The sequence below is a fragment of the Neolamprologus brichardi genome, chromosome 1, assembly GCF_056152115.1.
Source record: "Neolamprologus brichardi isolate AB-2024 chromosome 1, ASM5615211v1, whole genome shotgun sequence".
Classification (NCBI taxonomy): Eukaryota; Metazoa; Chordata; class Actinopteri; order Cichliformes; family Cichlidae; genus Neolamprologus; species Neolamprologus brichardi.
In genome coordinates this window covers 27,879,753-27,901,454 of record NC_142104.1, presented here as the reverse complement: position 1 = coordinate 27,901,454, position 21,702 = coordinate 27,879,753, and the positions used below count along the sequence as shown (strand labels likewise).

At 39.9% G+C, this 21,702-nt stretch overlaps 2 protein-coding genes across 2 annotated transcripts; both read left to right on the top strand.

The window, feature by feature from the left end:
• The first annotated feature begins 2,620 nt into the window (after positions 1-2,620).
• Positions 2,621-8,823, top strand: slc39a1 (solute carrier family 39 member 1). The gene is made up of 4 exons (XM_006793895.2): positions 2,621-2,921; positions 4,297-4,427; positions 4,836-5,138; positions 6,704-8,823. The coding sequence occupies exons 1-4, from the start codon at positions 2,807-2,809 to the stop codon at positions 7,055-7,057; spliced, it is 903 nt and encodes a 300-aa protein (XP_006793958.1). The 5' UTR covers positions 2,621-2,806; the 3' UTR covers positions 7,058-8,823.
• Positions 8,824-12,696: 3,873 nt separating this feature from the next.
• Positions 12,697-18,678, top strand: rlbp1a (retinaldehyde binding protein 1a). Its single transcript, XM_087844681.1, has 8 exons — positions 12,697-12,764; positions 13,416-13,456; positions 13,877-14,005; positions 14,100-14,304; positions 15,503-15,681; positions 15,766-15,924; positions 18,124-18,234; positions 18,327-18,678. The coding sequence occupies exons 2-8, from the start codon at positions 13,448-13,450 to the stop codon at positions 18,471-18,473; spliced, it is 939 nt and encodes a 312-aa protein (XP_087700807.1). The 5' UTR covers positions 12,697-12,764; positions 13,416-13,447; the 3' UTR covers positions 18,474-18,678.
• The last annotated feature ends 3,024 nt before the right edge of the window (positions 18,679-21,702 follow it).

Genomic DNA, 21,702 nt, shown 5'->3' with positions numbered 1-21,702 from the left:
ACCGTAAAAGATGGCTGAGGCCACCACAGAGTCATAAAAGGTCTTCAGGAGTGGGCCCTTCACTCCAAAAGACCTGAGCCTCCGCAGCAGGTACAGCCTGCTCTGCCCTTTCTTGTAGAAGGCATCTGAATTATGAGTCTGGCCAGTTTATTGTTCAACACCAAGGTACCTGTAGCTACCCACAGCCTCAATGTCCATACCTTGAATGTTGTTTAGTGGTTGCAGTGGAGGATGTTTGTGCCTGCAGAAGTCTAACACCAGCTCCTTGGTTTTTCTAGTGTTGATCTGGAGGTAGTTCTGCTGGCACCAGTCCACAGAGTCTTGGGTCAGTTCTCTGTACTCCCTGTCGTCCCCATCAGTGATGAGGCCGACTACTGCAGAGTCATCAGAGAACTTCTGAAGGAAGCACTGGGTGGAGTTGTGGGAGAAGTCTGCAGTGTAGATGGTGAAGAGTAACAGAGCCAAAAACATTCCCTGTGGGGCCCCTGTACTGGAGGCGACCCTGTGTGACACACAGCTCTGAGTTCTCATGTACTGTGGTCGGTCGGTGAGGTAGACCCAGTATCCATGACATGAGGTGATGGTCCACTACTGTGTTCTCCAGCTCTCCTTCAGAACTGTGGGAAGAAGGGTGTTGAAAGCACTGGAGAAATCAAAGAACATGATTCTCACAATGCTCCCAGCAGTCTCCAGCTGAGAGACGGAATGATGTGGAAGGTGAGTGACAGCATCATCCACTCCAATGCCAGGTTGGTAGGCAAACTGAAGTGGGTCCAGTGATGAGCTCACCAGAGGCCGAAGCTGAGCTAGGACCAGCCGCTCCAGGGTCTGCATCAGGTGGGATGTCAGAGCCTTCGGACGTAGAGTCTTTGGCACTGGTACAACACAGAAGGGTTTTCCAGAGCTGTGGAACTCTCCCCAGCCTCAGGTTTAGGTTGAAGATGTGCTCCATCACCCCACACAGTTGGTCTGTTTCTCCCTAACGTTTAGCAGTTAGCAGCACAACCACAGTTTAAAATTTTAACAAGAAATAGCTTTGATCTATTAAAAGTAATAGAAAAAAAATTCAACCACAGTGATTCTAAGATATTCAAAGTGGGATTTTGTATATATAGTTTTTGGCAAAGGTTTTATTATTAAGCAGGACTTGGATTTTTTATTGTTATTATTATTATTATTATTATTATTATTATTATTATTATTATTATTATTATTATTAATAATAATAATAATAATAATAATAATAATAATAATAATAACTACAACAATAATAATAATGTTGTTGTTGTTGTTAGTGGTAGCAGTAGAGGTTGAGATTTTGGTAGCAGCATTAAAATCATTATTACAGAAGCATTGTTACTATAAAATAGTAAAGACTAAAAATTCGCTTTTTTTCCTCATTTGTTTTTAGCTACGGCACTTTTGTCCCTTCACGGTACTCGTAGCCTGCTCTAGCGATGGGATTTCCGGCTCTTTTTAGAGACCCGGATCTTTCGGTTCGACTCACTAAAAAGAGCCGGCTCTTTCGGCTCCGAACCGACTCTTCAAGTTGTTTTGTTGCTTTAATTTATTATTAACAATAATATAAAATTATGCACAAAAGGAATTACTAATGTAATAAAAAGTGGTTTTATTTATATATGTTTATATATAAATATATGCAGTGGCCCCTAGAGACAAAACACGTACAAACTCCAACACACATTTCTAGCATGAACTGAACTTCCAAAGCAGAGCTACTAGATCACTTAAATTACACAATTGAAAGCATGTGTGTATTGTTTGTGTATTTATACACAGGCACTCATATATGTTCAAATAATTAAAAAAAAAAAGTTCATTTACCTGTTATTACCACACACCAAATCCGGTCGTTGGTACTTGCTGGCTTGTTTAGCCACTAGGTAACAAAAGCGCAACACTGCGCCCTAACATCCTGGAGCACTTCTGTTGTCTTTTGTACGTGTTTTGAGTTTTTATGTGCTTGGGAGTTTTTACGTGCTTGGGAGTTTTTACGTGTTTGTACGTGTTTTGGAGTTTGTACGTGCTTCAGAGTTCATACGTGATTTGAAGTTTGTATGTGCTTTGTCTGTAGGGGCCACCGTAAATATACTTTTATTTATTCACTCCACATAAAATGTAATAAATAAATCATAATACAAAAATCAACTATTCACATTTCAACTTTTAACTATTTCAATTTTCAGCTTTTTCCTTTTACAAATTTAAAGTGAAACAACACAAAACACTGCAAACCACAACACAATTAAATATAAATTAAAATATGAAAACAAAAAGAACATGCATATTCTCTGTCATATGGACCTGCATGAATAAACTTTCTGAATCCTTTATCATCTGCAACTGAAAATAGTTGTGGATGATTACTATACCTTTCTAATGTGACGTTGTTGTCCCTGGCTTTCTTTCTCTCCCTCTGGCTCTGTTCTACTGTGCTACTGAGTGTAACTACCGCCCCTCCCCCCTCTGCCCAGCGTAAAGCACAAGGCTCGCGTGCTGAGTGAAGCAGAAAAAAAGTGCGAGAGAGTGAGAGAAAGAAGAAGAAAAAACCCACGTGACGGCTCGCGATAAGGAGCCGGCTCGCATCGTTCACGTCAAAGAGTCGGCTCTAAGAGCCATTTCGTTCGCGAACGACCCATCACTAGCCTGCTCTTGTCTAAATAACAACCCTCCGGCAGCGGCGACTCGTTTGTCAGATTCTTTAGTTGGAACTTGCTCGTCGTCTTGCGCCGATGTTAACCTAATATTTGTACCTCAGTCCTGAACTGACACTAAACGCTACACGATGGAGTATCTGTTCCAGGTGAAAATCGGCGCTCTGATCGGGTTGTTGCTCCTAACTCTTCTTTTTGGATTTATCCCCGCTCGGATCAAATGGTTCAGAGAGACAAATGGGACAGGTTGGTACACACTAATATGAAAAAGGAATGGCATAAGCAGCTGCTAATAGCAGCAGTATCTGTATTTGAGAGGATAAAATATGTGACTGCTATAATGTGATTTTCAAATACTGAGATCTCACCAATCTCAGCTCAAAAATGCGGAAAGGGGGAACAAATTATTAATATTACTTGTTCTCTGTTAGTTGCGTCTCGATGACACCAATGCCGAGCTAAACAGAAGTGGCTCATTCCTGTCAGGTATTCCTGCCTCTTTTGCGATTTGCTGCCATTTACAGATAGAGGCAGAAACCTTAATTTGCAAGAAATGTAAACGAAGTTTAGTGTAGCTTCAGAAAAGCCCAGTTACAGGAGCTCAATGGTTTCACCGTTGTAGCGTCCAGTGGATCACATGATCACATATCACCTCGCTGATAATGTTTTAAGTGCTGCATTTGTTTTTTTTAGCCGGGTCCTGGAAACTGAACATGCGCAGCATAAGTGTTGAAAAACAGGGTGGGTCTCACACGTGGAGGGCAAGATAATGCTGTAGATATTTTAATGTCTACATTTTGACTGTTTATTATTTCTAATATCACAGCAGTCATTTATGTCAGTCTAAAGGGTTAATCTGTACAATCAAGTGAACCATCCTCTGACCTCTGGCTTCAGTCACCTGATAGCTGTGAAAATCCTGAAGGTTAAAACTTTGATGTCACATTTCTAGAACACAAAAGTGAAAATATGATTTTTTAAAAAACTGTGTTATAGAGATGAGTTAAGTTCGGCTTTCACACAAGGAAGTGAAAGCATCAATTCTGGCGTATTGCTGCTGGAGTACTCTTTTGAGTCATCTTTGCTCATGAGCATGAACAGGCATGTGTCACATGATGTTCCAACAATTCAAAGGGTGGAGGGAAATCCCGTGATTTAAAGTTGCACATATACCATTAATCTTTCAGATTTAGGTTTTCTACTGAACGGTCAGATGAAGCTAAAGGCTAGTAGTGATTTAACAAGAGCCCGACCCCTCCTGTGTTCAAAAATGATGTCATCATTGTCAGTGTTCTTTATTTGTAAACAGTATGTTTCAGTGACAGGTCATAGTTTATTAGATTCCCAGCAATACATTTTGCATACTAGCCAGTAGCATGACCCCCATAGGCTTTTTATCTGTTACGTTCTAATAAAAGAAATCAACATATAAGCTAGTAGAGCTAGGGGAGTAATACAGACTGCCATCTGGCTAGGCCTCTGTTGTGAAAGAAATTTGATCTCCATTGGGTTTCCTGGTTATAGAAGGCTAAATAAACCAATAAAAAAGGCATTATATAGGACAAGGTTTTACTGCTGTTTGTGCTGAAACATAAAGCATGGTTTGTCTTCCTGTTTGCAGATATTCATCGCACGGTTCTCAGTTTGATCAGCTGCTTTGCTGGTGGGGTTTTCCTGGCAGCATGTCTGCTCGACATCATTCCGGATTATCTGTCAGACATTGGCACAGTGCTGGATGCTCGGGAGGTGGAGGTATCTCGGAATAATGATTTAGACGAACTCATAAAGGAAACAATATGATATAAGATAATATATCATATATTTACAATGCATTGATCTGTATTCCCAATTAATATTATTTTTTTGCATGAACAACCTCAGATTTTCAGATTGTCACCTATTCAAAGTAGTTGTGGTCCACAATTCAAACATATTTGCTTCACAGTCATGTGAAACCGTAAGAGTGAAATAGTGTTTGTTATAGCTCGAAATACTATTACTTCTATTAATGCTGATATTTTCTATTTCATCTATTTTCATCTTCTACAGTAGATATCCTGTCTACTATTTTCTGCCTGTGTTAAACATCTATTCACTAATTCTTGATTTTACCACAGTGACCCTGCTAACTGTTGAATCTCTGTATCTGGTCTTAAAAAGACCCCCTTTCCCCTTCCAGAGTTCATCATAGCTGCCGGCTTCTTCATGGTCCTCATACTGGAGAAGATTGTCCAGAGCTTCCGGGAGATGAGAGGGGCTCGTGAGGAGAGGGCGCCCCTTTTGCATGACCATGGGCACGGCCACGGGCTAGCCACAGCCCGTGATCTGGAGAGCAGCGGCCACCACGTTCATGTAGACTTACAGGCTCACTCCTCCTTTCGTTCCTTCATGCTCTTCCTGTCTCTCTCACTCCATTCAGTTTTTGAGGGTCTTGCTATTGGCCTGCAAAGCACTGACTCGAAGGTAAGACAGACCAAATCACCCGACGTTAACTGTGATCGCTCGCTCTTTTTTTAAAAAATTATCTTAATCCACACAAACTTTTAAAGGACCGTAATGGCACCTCTCTCTTGCTACGTGTCACACCCTTGTCAGCATTTGTTTGGGAAAGTACTGCTCAGGTGAAGTTGGAGTCATATTCGCAGAGCAAGTTTCAGTTCAGAGCTTCAGAAAACTCTGGCAGCAAAATGAGTCGGATTTATTTCTACTGATCGAATGACAGCACAAGCAGCTTTAGCAGAATTTCAGTCAGCATCTTTCACTCACATGAAAATGTGATGTGTGTGTTCAGCTGTACTTTACAACTGAGAACAATATATACATTACATAAAATGTACCTGTACTGTACAAGAGTCTTGAGTAAACCCCAGTTTCTTTATATTTTGCTCTGGTCTAGAGCAACAGCTCTCCAAGCTTTCTAACACTTTTTCTGTTTCTTTGGACATTGGCTGCTTTTTCACCCATTTTCGGTAAACTCCCTGTACCTGACCATTTTCAGTACAATGTTTATTTTTTGTTAAGCCACTTAACACTGGCATATGAATCATTCAAGCATAAACTTATCAAAGAACCAATTTTAATTGTATCTTTAGGCACTTTGTTACCAGCAGTCTGTTGTATAAACGTGTGATTTGTTGCCAAAGATAACACAGTTTGACATTATATCGTTTTTTTCACCACCAAGGTGATTTCCAAAGAGCATTTCTCAGCAGGCTGTCTCCTTTATGCTTAAAAAAGAACAACAACAAAACAAAAGAGTAACGTTGGTTATATCACAAATAGATGTTCAAACTCCTTACAATTATATAAATATGTTGTATTTGCATGTATGTTTGGACGTTTCAGTAAGTCCCCGGGATGGCTTAAGACTTTTGCACAATACTCTGCTGGGAATGGGAATTGATTAGAATATATCGATTCAGTTCCTCATTGATTCTCGCTGGGTTGTTATTGGCTCCATTTTCAGAGTCACCACCATTGCTAAGCTGCAAAAAGCAAATTACATTCACACAAATTTATTGCATGCTGTGGGTCAAATGTTTGTGCATGTTTGTTGAGGTATTCCCCCTCTTTCCTGTGATCAGTGTTGGAGTCGTGACTCACAGTCATTATTACACATACTACACAGAACACTTTTATTAAAAGTAATGGACTGCATTACTCAATTACTCACAGGAAAAAATAATTTGTTGTACCACTCACTAAATTAATTTCATATTACTCTGTAAAATAACTGAAACACTTATCGGAGCCCATTACAGCAGCTGTCATAAATTTGTGTTTTATAAAACGGCTTCTTCTCTGGCAGCTGGTGAATTTGTTAGAACTAAACACATAATAATTAAAACATGTCACAGAATAGATTCCTTTTAATAATGACATAATTCCTGATACCATTAAACTTCTATAATTTAGCCCCAGCCTTAGTACACCTAGTCATCTACATGCTGTTGTTTGTTTCATTGTAATTACAGCTTTATAACACAAAGTAAATCTAAATATACGCAAAATGTCTTTATTTTTTCCAGGTACTGGAGATCTGCATCGCTATTCTTGTTCATAAGAGCATCATCGTGTTCAGCCTGTCTGTGAAGCTGGTCCAGAGCACAGTTCACCCACTGTGGGTTGCCGCTTACATCGTAGTGTTTGCCTTGATGTCTCCTTTAGGCATCGCCATCGGCATCGGTGTGATGGAGGCTCAGCTGACAGCCGGACCTCTGATCCAGGCCGTGCTGGAGGGGCTCGCTGCAGGCACGTTTGTTTACATCACTTTCCTGGAGATTCTCCCGCATGAGCTGAATTCCCCCGGGAATCAGCTCCTTAAGGTGATGTTCATCCTGTTCGGCTTCACCATCATGGCAGGTTTGACATTTTTGGGTTGAAACTGACATTTCGTCACTTTCGGCTGACATTGCTGTCAGGATATCCCTTGCATCTGTTGTACAGCTCCCACAGAGTCACTTCACTTTGGTACACAGAGAGAAACTTGAAGGAAGACGTAGCTTTGCTGCCACAGGGTTACACCTACTCCTGGAGTCGTTCATTTCAAAGGAGCGTGACAACATTTGGCATTTTATTGCTTTCCTTTACATTTGAACTTTTACAGTATTACATATTGAAATACAGAGGACCAAGACATGAAGAATCAATGTCAACAAATGCTATAAAATACATCAAATAGTATTAAAAATAATTGTAGGCTAACGTGTTTCTAAAATGTGAGACATCCTAATATTTCCGTTCTAATTTGCATCTGTATTTAACTTTGTGGTAATTCACCAATGTTTTTATTTTAATGTACTTTTTCAAGAGTGCTTCCATATGGTCACATATTTGTGTTTTATTTAACCCGCCCCCCCCAACTAAATCATGTGTTGGCATTTATTTATTACATATTTTTAAGTGTTTTATGCATTTATGCTTAAACATGGATTTTCAAGGGAGAATTGGTACTGGGAGTTGTTGTGTGAGAGGGAAAATAAAACATAACAATAAATAAATATGAATTTTTAAAAAATGAATGATTAGTTTATAATAAAACGGAAATATCCCTGGTAAAAATTAAATTAAAAAAGATTATTAATACAAAGGTAAATAAATACAGATGCAAATTAAATTAAATCAGTCAAAAGTTTGTCCAAACCTGTGACTGGATTGTGTTTCTGTCACATTTTATAAATGATATACATTTGTTTATATATCATTTATTTGTATATCGGTTTTTGATTTGGGCAGTTTTGGTCCTCCGTAAAGATGAACTACTGACTGCAGTGCTGCATTTGTTGAGTTCATCACTGATGTTATTTTGAAATGCATGCAGAACGAACCATTGCCTCTGAACTTTCAGGATATGCACATCACCACTGAAACGAAGGGGCAGTCTATAAATATGACCTCTTTTAATTCATTCAATCACTATGCCTGGTGCCTCCAGAGCTTTAATATTTATAAATCGCAAGTCTGACAGTTACTTCTTTCCGAAATGCACTGATTGTTTCTTTACTTTTGTTTCACGCATGTTGTTCTTTTCAGTTGGCTCAGTTGGGTATTTGGGCTTTGTAAACTGGTTTTTCACTTACCTGGTCTTGTTTACTAAATGTTGTTTTTCCAGTGATTTTAGTAAGTTCTTACATATTGTTCTTAATACTATCTTATTTTATTTCTTATTACTGAAAAGATGATGCATCACTACTATTTTAAAAAGGGTTGCAGGTCTCGTTTAAAGTACCATATTTCAGCCTGCTTACACCCCAAGTACTGACTGTTATATTTAAGCAGTGAAGTATCTCTTGTGTAATCTTCTGACTCCACATACGTGCAAAAAGCAGGAAGTGTAAATTTGATTGGCATGAAAAGGACACTGTCATCAAAAAAAGTGTTATAATGACATGACATGTCACATGCCTCGCCTTTTTTATTTTTATTTTTTAATGTCACCTTTGGTTAGCCAAAGAAATAAAAGCCACTCCTTTTCTTTAGCACAACATCACCCAGTTTGCACTCTAACATATAAAAATCATTTGAAAACCTTGACTGTCTTTTTATAAGCAAACTACATGTATGTTTTGTGCCTTATGGTCATTCTTTTCATGAGAAACACGACTGCTTTTTGTTAACCTTTTCAAAGTAAAAGGGAACTTTAAAAAATGAGTGCAAGTGCTGGTTCTTTCATTGTTGTTGTTGTTGTTGTTGTTGTTTACAACGGAGCTCTCTGATCGTCTCATCGTCCACTTTCACTCTCACGCGATCTCACACATGAACCCCAAATGTCATCATTCCCTGACTTCAAACCAAAAACTGCAAAATAAATAAGGCATATTTAAAGTAATGGAACTAACACACGTACAGAGATTCCTTCATTTATGAGTGGGATGTGAAAAGAGGAAGAATTTTTAAAAGAGGAAGATCGCAGAGAGGGTTCATGATTGCAGGGATGTGGTATGGCTACGGGCAAATGATGTCCTGTGGTGACCTCTAAAGGGAGCAGGTGAAAGAAAAACAAGTCCGATGTCAATATTTAACTTAACAAATTGGGTTTTTAAAATGTTGCGTGGTGTGTTTGGGGGTTTGATTGCATTTGGCAGCAGATTACTGGAGCCACTTGGTGGGAGTGTTGATCCTCTGTCTAATAGCCTCATCCAAAATGGACAGCATACCAAACAGACAGAAATAAGAGACTTAAATTTAAGTTTTTAGGAATACCATTTAGTGATTACGTGTAGGCACACGAAGGCAACATTTCAAGAAGGTATTTTAACATTTGAAAACACGCTGGTCACCTCACTTAATTTTCTTTTTAAGTAGTAATTTAGTGTGGAACAACCAGGGTCTAAATTGGGGTGGGGAACTCCAGGCCTTGAGGGCCGGTGTCCTGCTCGTTTCAGATCTCACCCTGAGTCAACACACCTGAATCAAATGATTAGTTCATTACCAGGCCTCTGGAGAACTACAAAACGTGTTGTGGAGATCATTTAGCCATTTGAATCAGCTGTGTTGGATCAAGGACACGGTCTAAATAATGGTCTAATTAATAGAAACAGTGATATCGAAGTTGTATGCTGGCTGACTGAAGATCTTGAATAAATAATTTTACTTTTAGCATTTAATTTGTAGTACATCATCTTCGTTTCCTGAAATCTTTAATACACTGTCGATTTTGCCCTAATAATTCCCTTACACTGAATACATTTTACTTCTGTTGTCCACAATGTTAAAAGCATCCACTTACTATAGTGTAAGTCCCTTTTGTGCCCCCAAATGTTGGCAGTGCCTCTACTACTTGCAGTGTCGTGTGGTGCACTGTCAGGGAGTGGCAGCTATGTTGTGAAGGTCTACAAAGTAAAATCCACATGAATGCCAGGAGAACTCTGCACTGTAAAAGGATGCACAGTATACTTCACACTTCAGAGGTGGTCAGAGTGCACTGAAACAGTAAAACAGCTCGAAAGTCTTCTTTATTAGATTTGTGGTCACAGAGTCCTGCTTGTTGGCTTGCAGGGTGACATAACTGACAGGAATTCCTTCGCATCTTTGAACTTTACTCTAACCCAGAGACAAGAACAAAAAACAAACATAGCCACATCCGATGTGATACATGGAGGAGTGGTTAACCCCTGACTGCCTCTGTAAGGCAATAAGAGCTTATTCAAAAAACAGAAAGAAAATCACTAATGAGAGCCTCTGATAGACGAACAATGACACAGTAAGCCTGCCAGTTCTAGATCACAGAGGCCTCAGTGTGTGGAGGAAGGAGACCCGGCAGAGCATCAAGCTTTAGTGTGGGGTGGACGGTTTACCCATACCTCATTAACCTCCTTACAGTAATGCCATTGAATACTCCCATTTTGTCTCGTCGACATGCAGATTACATCCTAAGTACCTAAAATGCTCTCCTTTTTCATGCTGCGATGGCACAACTTGGTCTTAGGAAGCACAATGTCACAAACCACGTATAAAACATGATTTGGTTTTTTTTTTATAATTGCACAGACATTTTTTTTTTGAATGCACACCACATTTCAAAGATTGTTGCCATTTAAAAAAAAGGAAAAAGATTTAGGTGAGAAATGTCATATGACTCATCCCGCCATTAGATACAGTCGATCATTGTTTCAACCTTATGTGATTTTAAAAAAAAAAAGAATGTTTTACTAAGAAATATAGATCGATTTGTGTGTATTTACGTCTTCCAACAAACTGATGCGTTCACATAAACTTGGTAATAATCCATTAAAAATGCATAAGAGCAGGCCAGTTATTGGAAACCGCTATGTTGCCCGCCATCTTGAATACAGTGGCCGAGCTGGACATCCTGGTTCTGACTAATTACATTTTATGTATGTGAGCAGAAACTAGCATGTTTCTGCTCACATACATAAAAAGCATGTCAAATTGATATGGTCTCAATTTTGATATTGTCAACAGAATAGAAGTGCGACCGTCCCCACTCTGAAAAGCTGACAACAAGCCAGCTGAAAAAAACCCAACAAGCACAGGTTATAAGCTAACATTACGCCAGCTATGTTTGCCTTGAGTGTCATAAGAACCTTTGACTCTAATACTGAACGAGCAGGGAGAGCTCAGGAAGCTTACTTTTAAGGAAACTGATCTTGATCTTCAGTTGAGTGGAATTCAAGTAGTTCCCTCCTTGTCCGTACTCAGCCTCTCCACCAGGATTCGTTCTGTTCCGTAGTTTTATGTCATCTGTCTTAAAGACAAAACAAGGGAAGAGAAAAAGAATGGGGAATAGAAACTAATGGCTGGCAGTCTTTAAAAGCTTAAACTAAAGACAAACGAACAACCTTAAAACAGATACACATCTACGTTAAGACACAAACACGTAAACATATACGTGTAAAGTCTGCATTCTCTCCTGCTTACACTTATGATCAATTAACAAATCACCTAGTTAGACTAATTACATTTTTAACCAATTCAACATCTATTTTAATGAGTTACTGCACTGGCATTTCATAAGTAGTACACAAAAAACTGACACGAATGTTTTGACCAGACAATGGCAGTTAGATGATAAAATATTAGGGGGTGCTCATGAACTCACAAATCATACTAAAGGGAACATAACAAATTTCATATCAAACATATGTCAAAGTAACTACAAATGCTTAGTGGTATTAAGGTCACTCACGGTCAGCTAGACTGAACAACCAATAAAAGAAACTAAAAGAAATAAAGCAAAACATGGATTCTCACTTCCTGCAATTAGTGAGAGGAACTAAAAGAGAGGCCAGTTTGTCTGATATTGTGCAGTCATGGATAAGTAATCCATAATGTGGGACCCAAAACAAATGATCCCCTCTGAGGAGGATTTCAAAGAATGTGCATAAAGGAATAGCTAATGGTCCTCTCGCTCATATGACAATCCCACCTTTCATGTCACATGTGCTGGGTTAACAGCACATGTGACATGAAAGGTGGGATTTCTCCTACATCAGTGATAGTAAAATGCATATTTCATGAGAATGTGGAAATAAGTGCTAATAAGAACTGGTGGTTCTAAGGTGCAAAACAAAAAACACACCACTTTGTTTAATTCATGTGTTTTCTCAATGAAAGGGTTTCTTTTATTCTGATTTTGAGGGCAGCGCAGTGGTCACCTCACAGCAAGAAGTTCCTAAGCTTGATTCCTAAAGCCAGACCAGGCTCCAGCCCCACCCACAGCGCTGATTTAGATCAGCAGAAGAAAACGGATGGATGGCTCTTTTGTATATTTGTATGTACATCAAGAGCAAAAAAAGAAAAGAAGCTGAGCCATATACCTGTTTAATAAATCTTTTTTCATACAATTAAAAAAAAATAAATAAATAAAATTTCACTTTTTAATTTCATTTAAAACAAATTCTATTCTTTGTCTTGCATGTTTCATTTTGGCACCATGGGACTCCATCCCAGCTCACGCTTTGCATCGCAGTTTGCATCATCTAGATTAGCCACCTGTCGTAATCCACTGTGTCATTTTAATCCTACTTTGAGTGTTTTTTCTTCCAGTAACTCCTCCCCTCGTGGTCCTCTCTGTCCCTGCTGTCTCCTCTGCCACTCGCTGTAGGTCTCTGATCCTGTCTGCTCGAGGTAAGGCTGCTCAGCTCTAAATCAGTCGATAGACAGATAAACACAGACAAATAATATATGAGCACTTTGAGGATATTTGTATCATATTTTGTGTAGTAACTAAAAATCACGTTAAAAACAAAATATTTTTGCTTTGATGTCAATTGACAGAAACCTTGTTTTTTACTTTGATTAATACGTCTTTCATAGTTTAAATGAAGGGTTTATGCATTTGTGCTAAGTTTCTTCTATTGTTTGCTGCACTGCAATTAGGTTTGAATTTTGCTCTCTAAAGAGCCTAAAACACTCACTGAAGAGAAACTTCAGCACCTGTGTCATGATTCTTGGTTAAAGAGCTTCAACTCAATTATAAAAATTATTTGGCTTTATACAGAATTGAAACTATTTAAGCCAATTGTTTATATATATATATATATATATATTTATTAACTTTTCAATTAAAAAATGCTTTCAGTCAAGCTGCTTAATGAGCAATACAATATATTAAAGACCCACCTCTTCATTTTGAATGCTATTGCTTCCTCCTGGTGATGTTGTATTTGTGTAGTTCTCAGATTATGTCATACATCATTAATTGAAAGAGCGTCTGCATGGTTTCTTTTTGGTGAATGTGGTCACGTTCTGTTTGTGCCAAATCTTCTTCCTCCACAGTTTTAGCGTCGCTGCTGTGAGACGCTGCAACCATGGCTACTGTAAGTTCAACAGTCCAGAGTGCTTCAGTCTCACTTTATCTCTGTTTACGGCAGTTAGGTCAGTTTCTGGCCTCAGTTCAGTGGTTCAGTGTGGGCTAAAAGCATTAGAGGGCTTTGAGGTCTAACTGTCAGCACATGATGCTGCTTAGTATTGTTATTGTGCCAGTAAATGCTGGCTCCGGGATGGGTCCTTAAGCTGTTTTTAAGAAATGGCTTTAGAAGTCCTTTCTGCGATCATGTGAAGCAGATTAACCAAACGTTCACTGGCATGCATCGTTTGGAGTCCGCAGGTCCTTGGACCCATTTTTTGCACAATTAGTGCATACTTTTATTTTTATTTGAAAACTACTAAAGCCTGAAACGATGAGGTAAAACACAAACAATAAAGGAGGATTTTAACGTGGATTTTTTGTCATGCAGACTGGTACTTTTCGCATGGTGTCAGAGGAGGAGCAAGCAATGAGGTCAAAGCTGGAGCATTTGACAGTGAAGGATCATGGGCCTGTGTTTGGGCTGTGCCACAAACTGCCTGGCCACACTGTGCAAAAGGTAAAGTAAGCATAGTTTCTAATGGCAGCAAATACACGAGTCATATATATGGTCCTTGGATGGCTCAGGGTTCGTGTTGATGTTACCCTCCCAGGCGAAGGATGAGCTGAATGAGACAGATGAGAGACGGGCATCATCACTGAAGGACCTGCGAGCCTTGATGAAAGAGAGGGCAGCCGATGGAGACGGCCTGGCCAAGCTGATCCTGGAGCGCTTTGGGGACAAACCCGACTCTTTGTTCCTGCGCTTCCTCAGAGCTCGCAAGTTTGATGTCGACAGGGCCCACGAGCTCATGAAAGGTGATTTCCAACCTACTAAATACAACTTTATAAGAAGCACACAGTAGAGAGACAAAAAAGAGAGTTTTTGCTTGCATCATTTTGGCACCCAAGCGCTTCAGTAATTGATGGTGAGGCCTCTTTTGTGCTCCTCGTATGCATGAATCCCAGGCCATCGCTGAGGCAGGGGGGCATGTGTTCATTAATTGGGAGCTTTTAGATTCTTCTGAGTGAGCTGACAAAGCTGTTCTTTGTGTGTCCAAATGGGATGGCAGGTTTGCTTCACTTGTGAGTCCGCCACGTTCTACTGGGAACTTCTCTGCTCTGGGAACGGGTTAAAATTAAAAAGAGCATTTCGACAATAGTGAGGACACCTTATGACTTGCACTGCACACACAAAAACCTCTGAATCTTTTTTTCAATCCTCCGAATGATCACAATGCTGTTTCCTAACCAGATTGGGTCAAAATGATGCCCATTTATTATTCCATCAATATAATAATGTAATATGCCATTAAACCGTGAGCTGATCTTAAACCTAGTAACCTTAACTCAACCATCGGCATAATTCTGGAACCAGAATTTCTGAATCTTGTGCTGCTGTTGTTGGAATACTCCATCCCCGCAAAAACAGAAAATACACACCTGCACATTCATCAATATAGAAAAGTTGTTCCGTGAGAGACTGGAATCCATGCACATCCAGATGGACTGTCTGTATCTCTCTGTCTCCCTCTCTCTCTCTCATAAACACATTTACTGTGGGTTAATTGGTGCCTTGCTTGTAGATGGACAGGAGCCCCACTGAGACAGGACTATCATTGTGTGGGTGCATCAGAAATATGCAGTGCTGTGTACACTGTGGGGTTGTGAGTTATTAGTATCCAGTGAGAGAATTCAATTCAATTCAGTTTTATTTATATAGCACCAAATCACAACAACAGTCAACTCAAGGCACTTTATATTGTAAGGTAAAGACCCTACAAACCCAACAATCCAATAATCCCCTTTGAGCAAGCACTTGGTGACAGTGGGAAGGAAAAACTCTCTTTTAACAGGATAAAACCTCCGCCAGAACCAGGCACAGGGACGAGCAGCCATCTACCACGACCGACTGGTGGTGATGGGAGGAAAACGGGATAGACACGCTGTGAAAGGGAGATGGGGATTAATAATAACTAATGAGAATGCAGCTGATCTGTTGGTTGTGGTTCTCCAGGTTACGTACGCTTCAGGAAGGAGTATCCTGAGCTTTTTGAGAACATGACCCCCGAGGCAGTCCGCAGCACAGTCGAAGCGGGATACCCAGTGGTTCTGCCCAGCAGAGACAAGTATGGCCGCGTGGTCCTGCTCTTTAACATCGACAACTGGGACCTGGAGGAGATCACCTTCGATGAGGTACCCGGAAAAGCAGCCCTGCACAGCTGCAGCTCAGTCATCCAAGTGTACTCTGTGAAATATATGTCCTTTTGCGTGTAATAGGTGTTGAGGGCATACTGCGTGATCCTGGAGAAGCTGCTCGAGAATGACGAGACCCAGATCAATGGATTTGTGCTGATTGAGAACTTCAAAGGCTTCACAATGCAGCATGCCTCAGGAATCAAGCCAGCTGAGCTCAAGAAGATGGTGGACATGCTGCAGGTTAGGGCTGAGCGAAATGGCCTAAAATCCACATCACAGTATAATATCACTGCCTCTTGGTGTTCTTTCACGTTCTTTTAATGTAACCTTTCATTGTTACGCTGATGACCTGCAGCTTTATGTTCGTCTAACCATTGGAAATTGTGCTGAAGTCTCTAAACTAGAATCTTGTGTATCTGCAATTAGGGGCTCATTATCGGATAATTTCTTGCTCCTAACTACTGATAAGACAGAGTTTACATGAGACTCGAAGGAGAGCACCATGTCGAACCACACGCCCAAGTTTTTTACCTTGTCCCTGCGATTTATGACATCGTCATATAATTTTCAAGATGAAATTTAACGGTCTTTGTTTAAATAACGAAGACCGCCTTTTATCATTTGAGGAACATAGCCAGAATCAGATAAGTTTTGTCAAGTGACACAGCACAGGTTCTTGTCCATGCATTTGTGTCTTCACGTATTGATTATTGTAACGCTCTTCTTTCTGGGCTTCCAAAGAAAAGTTTCAGAGGTCTACAGATGGTGCAAAATGCAGCTGCTCGTATTTTAACAAGAACTGGGAAATTTGAGCACATCTGTACTGAGAGCTCTTCACTGGCTACCTTGTCAGGTTCGAGCAGATTTTAAGATCCTGCTGCTCACCTACAAGGCTTTAAATGGATTGGCACCTTCATACCTCTCCGACCTTTTACACCTTTATGTTCAATCCCATGCTTTACGATCTCAGGCCTTCTAAAGGTTCCTAGAGCCAGAAAAAAGACAGTTGGAGAGCGTGCTTTTTCTTTTCGTGCCCCATTCTTGTGGAACAACCTCCCTCAAGATATTAGGTAGGCATGCTCTGTGGAGGTTTTTAAAACTAAGCTGAAGACACATTTGTTCACCCTATCTTACATGTCTTAATTCTATGGCTTTTAGTTTTTAAATTCTTACTATTTTTAACTTGTATTGTGTTTTTACTTGTACTGCTATTTATTGCTTTTATTTATTCATCTTTTTAGTTTCAAATAGCTGTACAGCGCTTTGTGAGAAAGCGCTTTATAAATAAAGTTATTATAATTATTATTATCATTATTATTATTATTATTGTTATTAATTTGAAGCATGTGCCGTAACGATATATATCGCGATATATTCTCTTCTTCTGTATACCGTATTTTCCGCACTATAAGGCACATTTAAAATCCTTTAATTTTCTCAAAAATCGACAGTGTGCCTTATAATCTGGAATAATCCCCAGAATAATCTGGGTCCAAAACGACATCTGCTTCAGGTCCCAAAGTCAAAGGAACACAGCGGCATCACTGAGAGTTAAAAACTGTCTAAATTCTTTCATCTTTAATAAAATGATCAGCGTTGCTGCTTTACCAGGTGTAACAATTAAGTTTAACATCCAGGCATCAACAGAAATTTATTAAATTTAACAGAGTTAGAAGTTAGCAGGAAGTCAGCTCGCTAGTTTCCACCTAAACATGATATAGCATGTTTTGACTGAGAGATTTCTGAAAGACTTAAAACGTACAGCTCTGCTATCACTTCCAACATAAATGAAGACAGAAAACTAAACAGCAGTGACGTTTGTAGGGTTGCTGAAGTTGGACTAGCTGGTATATAATGAAGTGTTATGTGATTGCTAGCAACACAGCTATGTTAGCATAACATAAACACAGTGAAGCTGGAGGATGAATGCTAACTTTTTTCCACTCAATAAAAGGTAACGCGAGGGTTCCCGATGACTAGGGACAAATGCAATCGCATGGCAGGATGCTGTAAACGGACCAAACTTCAGTCAGGAGAACAGCTGACATAATCAGATGGGAACAGAGCAGCTGCAAGAGAATTCAGCATTAATAACTCAATGGTACGGAAGTGGTGGAAGCGCAGTTTTTGGCTTTCCTCATATTCCAAAAGGTGATTTGTCTCTTCACTATTACTGTCGCCCAGCATAATTTGCAGATGATATTGCTTGCAGCCGCTGCAATGCTTTCAACCAAAACAGGCGCAGCTTGATGACTCCATCAACATCCGCTATCATGGTAGAGCGTCTAGTCAAAATCTCTACCATTGACCAAATTCATATAGTTTCTACTGTATACCATTTATATCGCCCACCCCTACTGCAGGCCCAAACAGACTCAGAATGAAAGCTGATGTGGAACCTCAAACTATAGTTTTTGGCTCTTTTGTGTTTTTCTGCAGGACTCGTTCCCAGCCCGTTTCAAGGCAGTTCACGTTATTCACCAGCCTTGGTACTTCACCACTACCTACAACGTGGTTAAACCCTTCATGAAGAGCAAACTGCTGGAGAGGGTAAAGATAAGGGACACAGCTGATAGCAGCTATATTTTTTTTGGTTTTAAATCTAAGCTACATCTTTAAATGTTGATTCTAACTTCCCTCAGGTCTTTGTTCATGGTGATGAATTGGACAACTACCTCAAAGAATTCGATGCAGACATCCTGCCTTCAGACTTCGGTGGAAAAGCACCGGTGGCTGACTACCAGGCCATCGCCACCAAGCTTTTTGGCTCTGAAGACACCGCTCTCTGAAGAAACAATCCTCCCATTTCAAACCCAAGAGTAGAGCCTTTTACCTGAAGTGCTTTTGGTGTGATCAGATCAGATATGTGGTCTGTATTAAGGCTAGATTTTTACTTTTTTTTAAAAAAAAAAATTCAGGCAGCACATAGATGTATGTAGGGTTAGAAGCAGGGGATGGTTTGTGTTATATAAATGGAAAAGGTAAAGGATGTTATTTAGAAGGAGAGAATAACTGATAGTAATCACTTGTTACTTTACATTGACATGTACTGACAATCCTCTCATGTATGACATGTATGAGTGGAGGAAGAAGGGCAGAGCTGGTCAAGACCAGACTGATTTGTGTTTGGTGTGCTTTGCCTCATAGATCAATCTGCTGTACACAGAACAACCTTTTGCTTACGACCCCGTGATACAGATTCAGCATAGCAAAGTCTCGAGGGGTGAATTTGAGATTGATATCCAGAGGGAAAACTAATAAGGCATGAGGCTACATTAGATTATTGTTTTAGAATAAAGGGCCTCCTGATGCAGTGCCTTAAGTAGGAACAGTTGCTTGCCTCAGTGGCCTTGTTTCAACATATCATGTGAGGCGTGATGTACCAAGAAGATGCATTCTGGAGGTTGCACTGGATTGAAAAATGTCAAATAAAATCTTTTTTGTGCATCTTTTTTTTTAAAATTAATGACCATTTTTATCATTTGTTCTATATTTTAACCAGCTAAACCCACTCTAGGGTTAAATGGTTAAACCAGGGTTAATTAATGAGTATATTTAAAATAATGGAGTTTTAAATTAGAGACTGAATGATGTGCGATTTTTTTAAGGCCGATAACCAGTCCTTATATTTGGTGATTTTAAAATCTGTTATTCTGATGTAGTGGCTGATATTTTTTCTTTCAGACACATGAACCATAACAGATTTCCCACACGTTTGTTGTATTGTTTTTTGTTTTTTAATGCTCTGCCCAGGGCTGGACTGGGACAAAAAATCGGCCCGGGCATTTTGACTAGAGACCGGCCCACCAGGTATTATAGGAAAAGCCAGAAAGCCTTTGAATGGAAACAAATGCTGTTGTGACAGTGATGTACACTGTTATGTTGGTATATATGTATGATTACATTTTACATCAGATGACCACTTTGGTTGTAGCTGTGGTGGCTGTAGCTCAGGTGGCAGAGCAGGTCAGCCACTAATCAGAAGGTTGGTGGTTCGATCCCAGGCTGCCTCCTGGCTGCATGCCAAATATCCTTGGGCAAGATACTAACCCCATGTTTGCCTACTGGTGGTGGTCAGAGGGCCCGGTGGCGCCTGTGTCTGGCAACCTCGCCTCTGTCAGTGCGCCCCAGGGCAGCTGTGGCTACAATGTAGCTTGCCAGTGTGTGAATGTGAGTGTGAATGGGTGAATGACTGAATGTAGTGTAAAGCGCTTTAGGGTCCTTAAGGACTAGAAAAGCGCTATACAAATGCAGGCCATTTACCATTTGTAAGATTCAGATAATTATTTATCAAAAGCTAGACATTTTAAATGAGAATAAGAAAGAAAAGTATTTCTCTGTGCCCCCCTTTTCCTGTTAATGCCCTGCCTGGCCCCCTGGCAACACTTTGCTAGACCCGCCCCTGCACAGTTACCAGCTGTCAGCTATGTAAAAAATGCTCCTGGTGTTATTTGTCTCTCAGAAACAGTTCATAACTTCTCTTTAACTCATTCATGTCACCTAAAAGGTAAACCTGTTTCTCCATCACCTGTTCAGCTCTGATGATTCAGTAAGGACATCTCCTGATTTCATCTTCATGTTTCCCTCTCACCAGATAACCAAACCGACATCATGACCAGCAGCTTTTACAGCTGTGGCTCCAGCAAACATCAGCTGATACTAGAAAGTGATTTAAATAAATTATACAACAGCTTAAACGCGCTGTTTTCCTCTTTCTGGTGCAAAGTGGGCGATAAACAAACAAGAGAGACGGGACTTGCGACAGAAAAGTCATTGATCAGTTTCGTGATTGAAGTAGCAGCAGGAGAGGGAGGGGAAGAGAGTGAGAGAAGAAGAGGCATTTAAAAGACATCAAGTGTCGGCCAAAGTGCTGAACAGAGAGATAATAAAATCAAATAAAAAAGAATTAAAATAGATAAGAAACATTGTAAAAACACCGTCAGACATCCGTATATATATAGACACACAAAGCAGACTCTTATATACACCTGTTTGTAGAAATATAGATGTACATGCACATATGCAGATACATATACGAAAGTGTACACATTCACACACAAGCACACATACGTGTACATAAAATACATGTATACATCATCCAATGAGATAAAAGACCAGAATAGCTAAAACAGAATAAAAGTTATGTCAAAGAGATCCGAAAGCCTTTGAAAATCGGTAGGTCTTCAAATTTGATTTGATGACTTCCAAAGAGGAAGAGGAGTTTATGAAAGAGGGAAGACTGTTCCAGAGTCTTGAAGTGGCAATGGAGAAAGCCCTGTCACCTCTAGATTTGAACTGGGAGTGTGGAACCAATAAAAGCATCTGACTGGAGGAACGCGGCGTTTGAGTGGGTAGGTGCAGGCTAAGGAGATTGTACCTGGAGCCAAGCCATGGAGGGCTTTAAAAACAAATAATAAATCCATGAGTCAACTCCATATTTAACTTGCAGCCAATGTAAAGATGCGAGTATCGGAGTAATACTCTCTTTCTGGTACTGCTGCATTTTGGTTGCAGGCGGGACAGGCTTGAGTGACAGACGTGTAAATCGAGAGAGTTACAATAGTCAAGACATGGTTATATAAAGGCATGGATAATGATTTCCAGACCTTCAGATGAAAGATATTTTTGAGTTTGGAAATGCTCCCAAGTTGGAAAAAACTGCCACGAACAACTGAATTTATTTGTTTGTCCAGCTTGAGGGTAGAATTGAAAATGAAACCAAGCTTTTTTACATGGGGGTGTACATTAGCTGATAGTGGGCCCAAGTCATTTCTTATGAGACTAATAGAGTCTTGCGTACCGAAAATTATAATCTCAGTTTTGTCGTAGTTTAGTGTCATAAGAAACTCTGACTGTTATGACCTTTCAAACTACAGACCGATCTCTAAGCTTTCATTCTTGTCCAAGATCCTGGAGAGACTCTCCCAGGTCCAGGCGTACTTGGACACGAACAATATTGCTGAGAAATTTCAATCTGCTTTTAAGCCATTGCTTAGAGGTTAGAGTTCTTAATGATAT